This window comes from Choloepus didactylus, chromosome 7 (genome assembly GCF_015220235.1).
Source record: "Choloepus didactylus isolate mChoDid1 chromosome 7, mChoDid1.pri, whole genome shotgun sequence".
NCBI classification, from domain to species: domain Eukaryota; kingdom Metazoa; phylum Chordata; class Mammalia; order Pilosa; family Megalonychidae; genus Choloepus; species Choloepus didactylus.
Genome location: NC_051313.1, coordinates 46188774 through 46201415, shown reverse-complemented (window position 1 = coordinate 46201415; position 12642 = coordinate 46188774). Strand labels below are relative to the sequence as shown.

Below are 12642 nucleotides of genomic sequence, written 5' to 3'. Positions count from 1 at the left end.
GAGTAGGGAATATTGAAAACTGACCCATTTCATAGAGTTATTTTATTCTTGAAAATCTTTTTCCCTATTTTCTAAAATTTATCCACTAAGAACTCAAAAGAACACCATTCTTTTGTGGGAATAAGTAGATAAAAACAAAAGGAGAGGCACATTTTACAGTACAACTTATCTCAACAATGAATTCTTTACCAATAAACCCTTATTTTTAAGGTCACGAATTAGTTACAGGGATTGATAGTATGGTAAAAATTCTGTTACTTCAGTTTCCTTTGAACAAATTCAATCATTGAAAATAGTGAACCTTCATGTTACTATTTCACAGATTTAGTGATTTTTAAAGTGAATTTTTAAGATATACTAACAAAACGCAAGGAAAATTATGTTCTCCTTATTTACAGGAAGATATGCAGATAATTAAAATCTTACCTAAGACGCTTACATACTGTTGTTTATGGAGGCAGTATGCATGATTTGCAATGGGTGGAGGTGGCCTGAAGGTACATCAACTGAGGAACAGAATGGTGAATTCTGGTGTGTGCATATAATGGAATATTGAGCAACTGCAAGGAGGAGTGAAGCTGTGAGACAGGCAACCCAAAGAGGTGAATGGATTCTGTAGACAGCGTTTTGAGTGAACTACGCCAGAAACAAAGGCAAACACTATAATGCCTCACCAATATGGACTAACTACAATGTGTAAACCCAGAATTGAATCTTAGAGAACAGCCTATCAGGGGAACGATTATTGAAATGGTCCCTAGATTGTAAGCTCTCACAGCAGTCAAATCTATTCCTGAACTGTAATGGCTATCTCCAAACTCTTGAGATGCTGATCCCTTTGTGTATAATCTGATTGGTCTCTGGAACACTGGGTATCTGTGCAACACCCGAAACTCAGAGCTAGAGCTCAGCAGATATGAATGTCAGTATTAGTGCATACAGCAACTGTTAAAACAAGCTGAAAGAGTCCAGGCTTCAATTAGAGATATGAATGAAGCAGATTTAGTTAGGACAAGGCCAAAGGGTAAAGGACAATACTGACTGTGTTTTAAAACTTCAACTTCCATGTGAGACCAAGGGAAGAGCAGGATCTTATGTCTCCTAAACAATGTAACTGTTTAAGGACTGGTAGTTTGGTATACCAAGACCTCTATCTTGGCGCTTGCCTTAATAGAGCTCATTACTGCAAAGGACAGGCTAAACCTACTTATAATTGTGCCTAAGAGTCTCCCCAAGTACCTCTCTGTTGCTCAGATGTGGCTCTCTCCCTCCAGCTAACCCAACTCAGCAAGTGAACTCACTGCCCTCTCCTCTATGTGGGACCTGACTCTCAGGGGTGTAAATCTCCCTGGCAAAGCACAATATGACTCCCGAGGATGAATCTGTACCCTACATCATGGGATTGAGAGTATCTTCTTGACCAGAAGAGGGATGCAAAATCAAACAAAATAAAGTTTCAGTGGCTGAGAGATTTCAAATGGAATAGAAAGGTCACTCTGGTGGACATTCTTACGCACTATATACATAACCCTTTTCAGGTTTTAATGTACTGGAATAGCTGGAAGTAAATACCTGAAACTATCAAACTCCAACCCAGTAGCCTCGACTCTTGAAGATGATTGTATAACAATGTAGCTTACACGCAGTGACAGTGTGATTGTGAAAGCCTTGTGGATCACACTCCCTTTATCCAGTGTATGGATGGATGAATAGAAAAATGGGGACAAAAACTAAATGAACTTTGTATGACTGCATGGTATGTGAATGTATCTCAATAAAATTGAATTATTTACCAAAAAAAAAAAAAAAAACTAAATGAAAATAGGGTGGGATGGCAGGATGATTTGGGTGTTCTTTTTCACTTTTATTTTTTATTCTTATTTTTACTTTTTCTGGTATAAGGAAAATGTTAAAAAAAAAATAGAGTGGAGTGATGAATGCACAACTGTATTACGGTACTGTGAACAGTTGATTGTACACCATGGATGACTGTATGGTACATGAATATATCTGAATAAAACTGAATAGAAATAAATAAATGATTATAAAAATTTTTAAAAAATGAACTAAAAAAAAAAAACTTACCCAAGAATGCACATGTACACTCAATATGGCTTAGACTTGACCTGTTTCAAAAGTATTCATAGTAAAAATAACTCTCAGAGTATACTTTTCTGAAATTGCAAATAAGGAAACCACTTTAAAACAATAATCTATATATACAAGCCTAAATTTTGTGCTTGTGAGTCAAATATTTTTGTGCGAAACAAATTAAACTAGCAATAAACCAAAGGTATTAATCATACATAAATGAAAACATACGAAATTTGTGTATTCTACCTTGCTCACATTCACTGCCTTAGTAATGAGAGGCCTATCAGTTATGCAGTCATACAGATCTTGACGGTCTGAGGGTCCACCAACTACTAGCTTTGAGCTCCTAGGAAGTTATTTACCTTCTAAAAATATATAATATTGTCATTAAGAGCTCAAGCCTTGTAATGTATAGACTCCCAGGGTTCAAATCTCAGCTCCACCACCTATTAACCATGTGATTTTGGAAGAAGTTACTTAACTGCTCTATGCCTCAGTTTCACCTGTAGAAAGGAGTATCTACACCACACTGGGTCATTTAAGAATAAGTTAATACATGTAAAGCATCATGAAGAGTTCCTATCACATTATAAACACCTGTCAGATTTTTTAATGACTGTTTCCACATCTAATAAAGACAAATAACTATCTGTTATGTTAAATGAGAAATGAATAAAAAGCATATCTTGAATACATGAAACATAGCAACTGTTCAATAGGTGGCAAGCCAGTTTGAAACTGTTTGGACCCCAGAAGAGCCATGATCTTTTAATTCAATCTTTTTGGTTGGAACTCTGTTTCCATGGAGATGCGACTCACCCAACTGTGGGTGAGACCCTCGATTAAATTATTTCCATTGAGATGTGACCTCACCCATTCCAAGTGGGTCCTAATTAGATAACTGGAGTCTTTTAAGAGAGTTCACGAAAACAAGGAGGGCAGAGAAGCTGAAAGATAATCAATTTTAGAAGCACTGTATGTGTCGTATTTTGAGAATTACTGAAAGCTACAAATCTTTAATCATATTTAGGACAGAGACGGTGTTTTTAAAATAAAAAGTCTCAAATAAACAGATGAATTTTATTGCATCTTTAAAATATCTAATAGGTCTGGCATCACGTTACTTCAATAGGTGGACAACTCTTAGATCTTATTTATCAGCTTGATGAACTGTTTGTTTTTTTCAGAGACTTAGATATCATCTAAAATTTTTCTGATTCCTTGATTTTAACTGTTACAGCTTACTGAATCAAAACAGCTAAATTTGATACAAGTTCAATGGCATTTCCTACAAGAATTCACTCATCTTTCTGGGCTTGAGATAACCAACAAGCAATATCTGGCCTCATTCGAACCCTAAGAATATATTTTCACCCAAGAAATTTCAGATTTCAACAAGACCCACTCTCCTAAATAACAATATTGATAGGGAAGTGAGCAGAGACCTCATCTTGTAGCAAAACCCCTGATCATGTTCTGTACATGACTACAGATAGTGTGAATGGCAGCCAGTTCCTTCTACTTCCCAACCACTTGTCAAGCCAAATCATCATCTTTTTTTTTCCAAGGAGTCTGAGTTCTGCTTTCATGTGACTGAAGTCCCCTCCACAGGTTTCCCCTGGGCCCTCCACAATTACCATGAGCCCCTTCAGCTTGATGTCAACATTTTTGGAATGTTGACAAGTTTGGTTACTAAGAATGGTCTTCATTCCCACAGTAGATGCAGCAAAGAGCATCATTCTTCTCTCTAACATCTGTGATCATCCCCACAATCCTCAGAAATTTTTTCAAATTCCTAATTGTAGATGCAAAGTCTTTCAGGACTTGCCCTGTCTACCTCCCCCATCTCATCTTTTTCCACTCACTTACTTTGCAATATAAAGTAGGCTCCACAAATCCACTTGTGGTCCCCAAACCCATCACACTGTGTCGTTTTTCTGCTTTCCTATAAGCCTAGAACATTGTACTAACCTTCCTTACTCCAGCCTACTTAATGTTTCTCCTCTATAGTTCAACTTCTAGGCAAACTACCCCATTCCCTAATATCCCGTTCAATCTCACCCTCATTTTTTCCCTCCCAGCCTAGATGAAGTTTATGATTACCATTATGAAAAGTGATAACCCACCAAGTTTGCAACATGGGATGTATCAACATGGGCAAAAGAAAGACAACACTGGATATTAGCAGCCACATCTAGTTTCCTCTTTGCTTCTAAGATCTGAGCAAAAAAGAAATGGAGATCTAAGCAAAAAAAGCCACTTCTAACTCAAGATTTTAAGGTTCTATGATTTCAGCTTTAGGTCAAGAATAAAATAGTGAAAGGAGAAGATGAGATTCAAAATGATAAGAGAACTCAGCTCCTGATATTCAGCCATTTTCAAAAGTAAAACCATGGGTATTTTTCTAGGTTGTAAAACAAATCACTGACAGATAACAAAACTAAATTTAAAAGAGTACTACATTTCAAATATGAAACTAATATATATCCTTTTGCCTTCATTACTTGAATTTATTTAACGCACTGATTTTTAAACAAAGGTTATTTTTATCTATTTGGTTTCCTGCTACAATTACCAAAGCCTTCTAAGAAAATTTAGGAATAAATGACTCCCCCATGTGGAGATCAGCTTACACAGACACTCTCTTATTAATAAGCTTGGCAAGTTATTTAAACCTCAATATGGCTAACAAATTATAAAGTTGAACTCCAAAGATGACAATTATAATTTTAAAACTAATAAATTAAGTAAAAAGTTGATTTTAAACTAATGAACTAATGACAAATAATTTTAAAAATAACAATAAAGTCTTTAAGGAACAGGGTTTGAAAAATTTAAATTAACATTTTGTAAATTGAATGCTTGTAAAATTGAACAATTTTAAGGCAAGGTGATCATTTTAACATGTAAGCATATTCTAAAGATTTTTTAAATTTGTAAATGAATCAGGCAGGATGTTTACTGAATAAGCATTAAATGTTTAAACATCAACAATGTGATACATAATTATAGCAGACTCTTACTGGTAATATTGGAAAATGAAGAGGCTCAATTTATTGTAAAACATATCCGAAAAAGGAAAACCAGAATTATCCTGAATAAGATCCTGCATTAGCAAAGCTAATCACTGAAGAAAGATCAAGTTAGTGTAATCAGCCACGCAATTAGTTAATATGGTTAAATTAAAATGTCTTAAACTTAGAAACAAAAGTTTCAAGCTCTTTAATATTACAATAGTATTCCAGTCTCAGACTAGATTCATGATGAAGGGTACACCAGCAATGTAATTATATTTTTATTTACTATTTATTCAGTATACTACTTCTTTCTAGGTTCAACAAAAGGCACAAATGCAAAAGAACTAGGAAAAGTATTTTAAAACATCAAAACAAACAAACAAACAAAAATCAATGTGATAATGGTTGGGGAGCTACTAGGAGATGCAAGTATAAATATACTAAATATCATACAACTTTTAATGGGTCTTTCCACGTGGTCATATCAAATATATCTAAGAAGTGACAAATCCATTTTTGTTAAAAAAGAGAGTCCATGACTTCATTACCATTATTTAGAAGTAATTCTCCAGTGTAAAAAAAAAAAATAAATGCACTACAATTAGAAGATTTTTAAAGTATTTTCATTCACTGGCTAGCTCATATAGATTAAAAAAATCAATCCAAGCATTTATACAATTTTAATCTTCTATACCTAACATGATTCATATTAAAGTCATCTAAATTCTTCCTCAACATGGTTAATTTTGCATACAGTATGAAGAACATAAGACTTGAAACTAGGGGTCCCGAGTTTTGGCCTCAGCTTTGCCATTAATTCTTTAGAATTCAATTTGCCCTCATGTAAAGAGAGATGTTAGACTAAAAGAAATTGTAAATATAAATGTTTAAAAATCCAACTCCTGATTTTATATTCAACAACTAAATTTCATGTTTTTATGGTATCTAAATTTCAAAAAGTAAAATTATGTAGCTTAATACAGGTTTCCACCTTCCTTTTTATCTGTGAAACTAATAGCCTACCTTTATAGACTACAATTCAAAAATAACCAACTTACAAAATGCCAATACAATTCTCTATGGGAAGTATTATTATCACAATTTTACAGAATGGAAAATCATTGCCCAAAGACTTTAAAATGTGCCCAAGTCTTCGGCCCTTTTAAAATACATACACATTTTACTAAATCTATAATCTACAAAACAGTTTACTGAGCTATTTTTAAATAGTTGATTTTGAAGTTCCCTTGGAATTGTAATCTAACAGAAGAAAAGGAAAAAGATTTTAGTCTTGTTTAAACAAAAATTGCTACTGGTAAATGACAAAACTGGGCTTCATTTACAGATCTTCTGACTCCAAATCCCCTATTTATCAAAACATATAAGAAAACTGTATTATATATAAAATGATATTATGATTTTCAACAATGAAATTTTAAAATATGCCATGATTTTAAAATAATAATAAATACAAACAGGAAAGAAATAAATAACATTAAAGTTATAAAGTTTAAAAATAAAGTGAAGAGGTCTGACAGATTTACTAGATCACAAAAGCATTTACAAAGTGTAAACATGGTGATTTCTTCTTTTCTCTACTGGAACTTGTAATATCGTACTTTTTAAACATGAAATAGTGATTATTACAAACATGATCCTGATCTGAGCTTTTATTCCTAATCAAAATTTTTAAATGTCCAATTATGCAATGATGGCACTGGTGGAATTATGCTCTAGGCTGTTTCAGGAACCACCTCAGCATAGCTAGCACAATACTGAAATATCTACTTTAACTCAAAGTTTGAGAAATCAACCTTTTTTGATGTTTCAGTTAATACAAATGTTTTATCTGCCATAAAACTGTAATACTAAATCTTTTTCTAACGAGTGCCAGGAGACTTTAGAGTAATTAGCAAACTACCAAGGAATGGCTAAAATAAAAACTCGAATACTCACTTTGTTATTTTGTGTCACAAGAATACTTCCACCCCCAGGTTTCAAAGGCACCTCTTCCATTGCTCCAAATACATCAGTCTCAACAGAAAAAGTTAGTTCTAGACCCAGATCACTAATATCATTATCTAAAATCCACTGTAAATTTTTGGCATATTCTGGATCAATGGATGCTACATCTTGATAATTTACAGGAATACCTAAAAAAGCAAACATACAACAGTTATATTCTAAATGTTTTTGTTTTTCCTTATCCATTTAATGGTAAAACACTGCCCTCTACAGATAATCTGTAAAATTGAAAAATAGAATCCAATTCATGGCATGATTTAAACGGATGCTAACTCCCGAATCTGGAAGTCCATTAAATTAAATATATGTGTCTTCCACATTCTTACAATGCTATCTTTCTCTGAAACAGCTATTCATAAAATTATTATAAATTCCTCAAGTGGCAATTCTCTCAAGTTTATTCATATTAACAGATATTCACACTTAAAATGGAAAGGGAAAAAAACAACTTTCAGCAAAGGGTCTCCTTCAGGCCCAGAAATACCTTACATACACAGATGGTCTCCAAGCAAAATAAAAATTATCTCATCCAAAATGCTACCTCTTCACTACTTAGTTTTCCTGAAAACTGCAAGAAAAACACTTTAAGTAGATGTTAATAGAAACAATAACAGCCATACCAAGAATGTGCTTGTAGAATGATCTTGTGAAGTAAATATTGACCAGCTGCCTATGGTTCAAAGCCAATCCCAAGATCTGTCCAGCAAACCGAAAATAGTTCAAGTGATCAGGATTTACATAGGAATTGCTATTAGGTTGAAAAGTTGTACCTATTAAAATAAATACACAAAGTAATTCATTCTTAATAATCTACATGCAGGAGAGAGAGAATTTTAATGCAGATAAATTAATTCACATACAAGCTCAGCAAAGCTAAGACTACATTATGTATAAACTTCCACAGGAATGCTCTTTGTGGAATATGTGAACTGGCAGTGGAAATGGGAGTACAGAAGATAATCATTAATTCACATATATGCATCAAGGTAAAGTCTTTATGCAGAGGAAATTTTAGAATGCTTTTGACTGAAAATAGTTAGAAAATCTGTCAGAGAAAGCCTGGAAATAATATATAAAAGGATCATACAGACACACACACGTTATTCTAGGCAGTACAGCAGTAACTACTAGGCTGTGAATTAAGGCAGACATTGTTCATTCATGCCTAGTGCAGTTGGTATTCACTAGTTTTTGCTTATTAAGGAATAGAGAAATAAAAGAGAATAACTAAAAATTTTAAATGTACAACTGCTAGATAACAGACCTAGTCAAATAAATTGTTACCAGTTAATAATTATCAGAAAATCACCCAATTCCACAAGTCAATACATTCTTCCCCATAACAAATAATTATCACTGAGGTAAAATAAAAATGACAAGGGCAATAGATACCTACTGTCAAAATCTAATGCAATGGAAAAGACCAAATGCCAAGACCTCAACTTTAAATATAACTCTTCTTCCCTATTTTTCTATACAAATAACTGAGAATACAAATTCACTCATTTATTCAACAAATATTTATTGAGCTCATATTATATACTATTCTAGGCCCCTGGGCTACGAGAAAGAGTAACTGATAAATCTTTCTAATGAAATAGCATCAAAGAAAAAGAACGGAAAAATGGAAAAGCATTGGGAAGTGAAATATTTGGTCAATCAGTATACATACTTTGACAACAATCCACTTTATACTTTGTTGAACTTTGATTTATCACTGTTGGTACTGGATTAAATTGCCAAGATCAGTTTATTTATACGTAAGGTAAAAATTATGCAAGCTTATGGTTCAATGATTTAAATGGAACACATGAAGCTAGTCATTTACTTCTAAGTATCTTTTGAGAATCATTCCCGGTCATGAGGCAAGACTGGAAATTAAATGAGTCAAAGCAAGGTTTTGTGAGATGACAAAAGACGTCAAAGACAAAAATACCTACAATTTCAAAAATATAATATTCTGAGAATATTCACAAATATTTTTTCCTGTTAAAATAGTGAATGCTTGGGGTTACTGAAGAACAAAGCAAAAATTTTTGATTACTCTATTTTCCTCCCCTAGCTTTGTGTATAATTCCTTCTCTATCTAAATACTTTCTGAGAAATCTGGGTTACTAAAAGGCTAAGAATAAATTAAAAGAAAAAAAAACAAGGAAACAAAAAAATCTTCAGGAAAGGAAAACCCATTTTTAATTTGAAAACTAGTTAGAATATATGGTTTATGTTACATTTCAAGTTAAAAATCCTCCCAGCTATTTTCATGACTTCAGAAAAATCCTACTGCACAAGAAAATAACATTTTCATAGTAGAATAACAACATATAATATTTATTTCATGCTTTCTATGTGCCAGGAATGGAACTAAGCATTTGCATATATCAGCTAATAGAATTCTCCATATGCCATAAAATATAAGCTATCCCTATTTTCCAATGAGGAAACTGAGCCTCAAAAAGGTTGAGTTTATTGGCACAAGATCATAACAAAAATGTGGCAAAGCGAGGTTTCAAACCCACTGTAAAGATAAAAGCCAAACTTTTAACCACAATACTACACTGATTATCTGTATTATGAATCTTAATTTGATTACAAAACCATTTTTTAAAAAATTATTATAGATATTAGGTCTATCCAAGTGTTTTCCGTATTTAGAAATTTGTAATTTCTAAATATAATTCTCTTCATGTCTACTAAATATAAGAACAAGGAAATATTTCACCTAGATTTATCCCAAAGAGATCTATATGACTTAGAAAAAGGACCAAGCACAATCTTTATAGTCTATGTGCTTCAACATATGCTGTGCTACAAACTGGTACTATGAGAAAGTACCTCTACTAATGATTCCATATCAGTTTGTTTTTCAGCTATGAAACCAAATAGATGGACTCAGAATAAGGGACTATAAAGAAAAGAAATAAGCTTAAAATACAGTGTCCTAATACTAAATCTACCTTCAAAGATTAGGTCTTGTAATTAAACCTGGTGCCTCATGCAATTTGTTGCAAAATCATAAAGACACTAAATTCACCTCAGAACAAACAATCAAAGGTTACTACTGAGTTCAAGCACGCAATCCCAGATTCCAAAGTCATTTCAATAAACAAAGTGTGTCCGAGGAGCCCATCATACAGGTGATGTCCTCCAACTCCCGGCACCATCCTTCTTACTAAGTGATGATTTGCTACTGGTTTGGTTGAAAGCAATCAGAAGCTACAATTATTGAGTATTCTCCTTATAAAAGAATTTAAATGCTGGGGGAAAAAAAAGGATTTTGGGGGGGGGGGGGGACAGTGCAAAGCATTTAAAAACTGAAACACATTTTCACTTGGAATATAAATCTTCATTAAGTTAGCTCTCAAATATACCTTGCACAAACGAGGTGGCAATCATTTCTATTTAGTCTACAATATCATATCACCCTCCTGGTCACAAGCACCATCTCAAGAGAGTTATTGTATTATACCATTTTGAAGTTGCCAGATCTTAATCTTTTACATGAACTGAAAATAAAGTTACTACACATAAAGATTATTAGTTAAAACAACATTGTGATTTCGACTTTGGTTGTCATGACAAAATTTCAAATTTTAAGACTTGGAGACTCAAATAGGGTTAGCGAATTTTATTTTTTCCAAATAAAGACTTTCACTGTTTTAATTTTTTTTATCTTCTAGCACCATTATTTCACAAAAGAAAATTTTAACTAAAAAAAAGAGAGAGAGAAAGAGAGAGAGACTAAAAAACAACTCTTAAATTGAATAAATTCAGTCTTATTTTACAAAAGACTGATGAAAATTTCCCTAGGTCGGCACCAGTCTCTGCGACAAGTATTAGGGAACCAGCTGTTCAGAGGAAAGCATGCTAGACCGAGTCAGGTTCCACTCACGATTCTACCAATTACTAACTGTGAATATAGACAAAAACTCTAAATTTCAGTTTTTATTTCTACGTAACAGGAATACTCTGTGTAGTTCACTGGCTACTGTGGGATACAAAGGATAAAATGTATTAAAGTAGTTTGAAAAATGTGACATGTCACAGAAAAAGTCATCTAGACCATACAACTTACCGTCAGCTGACTGGGTAAACAATGCATAATCAGGATTGACTATCTCATTAGACAGAATATCAAACCACTCACGCACAACACCTTGACCCTGAGTTCAAGAAAATAAAATTAAGCATCAACAGAAATATATTATATGGGGAATTTTTGTGTAAATAATAATAAAATTAAACTCATTAAGTTTCTTCCGTATCAGTTAAATATTAAACTGTATTCAAGTATATCTCGACTTTTATACACAGTGATCTCTACATCACTTATTTTATACCTACCATGCCTTCTTCTCCATGGAATCGTACAGCAATCCCTTGCTTTAGCTTTGCACAATTTGCTTTTGACACAACTTCACAGCTACTCCTAAAAATAGAATCTAAATATGTAGCATTGATTAATTTTGCATATTAAAATTTGCAATAACAAACTACTTTGCACCTCACACATGTATCAGTTTCTTTGTTAAACATACCTCTGTGAACCAACAGGATATCGTTTTCATTCACTGGCCTGTGTACCATGTCTGTATCTGGTTGTCCTGAATGCAAATGTTCATAGAACCATTCACAGCGATCTTTAAATGGCTATCCCAAAAAATAACAGAAAAATATGTGAGCAATATTTCAGTTATATAATTATCAGATTCACTTAACCAGCATTCTACATGTCCTTTCTACAAATTATCATTCTTAGACTTTCATTTATAATAAACAATTACCAGATAATGTTCTAAAATTTCAACAACTATTCACAAAGAGGCAAATCTTCGCTGAAATACTTTGAATACCTACAGAATTTATTTTCTAAATTTTCTATGTTTTAACAGAAAAGTCTTGATAAATTAGGTTTAATCTAAGAACTTAATGATATACAATTGAACATATTTTCTCTCAATTTCTTTTTAAAGACAAGGTTTGTAAGAATGAACTTTCATTAGCAGAAAAAATTATCCTGCATGTTCCATTTACCTTTTCATCAAAATAGTCTTTTATACCTAAATTTATTCTTATTTCTCTTTTGGAATATATGCAGCAAGCAGAGAGGAATTTGTTACCCTATTTTTTTTTCCCTTCCTCCACCCTGAAAAATTGAAGAATAAGATCTTTTGAACACTGAAGAAAGTCTCTACCTTTTGTTTTATCTGTCAGGTTAGCAAACTGCAAGTGATTTGTAATTATTATTGAGTACCTAGTATGTGCTTGACACTGCTAAGAGCAGCTGAGGAGACTAACATTTTAAAAAATGTATAAAATATCAAATTCTAAAACAGTGAAGTGCAGAGTCTAGCTGAACTAAGAATTTAGAGACTGTGCAGATAAGTGGAGTGCAAAGGCTTTGTGGGGTCATGGTTTGAACTTAAAGCTGGGTAGGACTTGCTGAAGCAGGGAGGAAAGAGGGCATACCAAGCTTAGGGAAACATAGAAAACGGCACAGAAGGAGAAG

The 12642-nt window shown here is 33.1% G+C and overlaps 1 protein-coding gene across 6 annotated transcripts in view; it reads right to left on the bottom strand.

Annotated features, from left to right (window-relative positions):
* The window catches only part of HACE1 (HECT domain and ankyrin repeat containing E3 ubiquitin protein ligase 1), a 110938-nt gene that overhangs the window by 26442 nt on the left and 71854 nt on the right, over window positions 1–12642 (bottom strand). For all 6 annotated transcript variants that reach the window (XM_037843341.1, XM_037843343.1, XM_037843342.1 and 3 more), the window contains 5 exons: window positions 11672–11783; window positions 11478–11575; window positions 11209–11296; window positions 7757–7906; window positions 7068–7264 (listed from right to left, as the gene is read on the bottom strand). In XM_037843341.1, the coding sequence (XP_037699269.1) occupies window positions 7068–7264; window positions 7757–7906; window positions 11209–11296; window positions 11478–11575; window positions 11672–11783 (645 nt within the window). The remainder of the gene's footprint in view (window positions 1–7067; window positions 7265–7756; window positions 7907–11208; window positions 11297–11477; window positions 11576–11671; window positions 11784–12642) is intronic.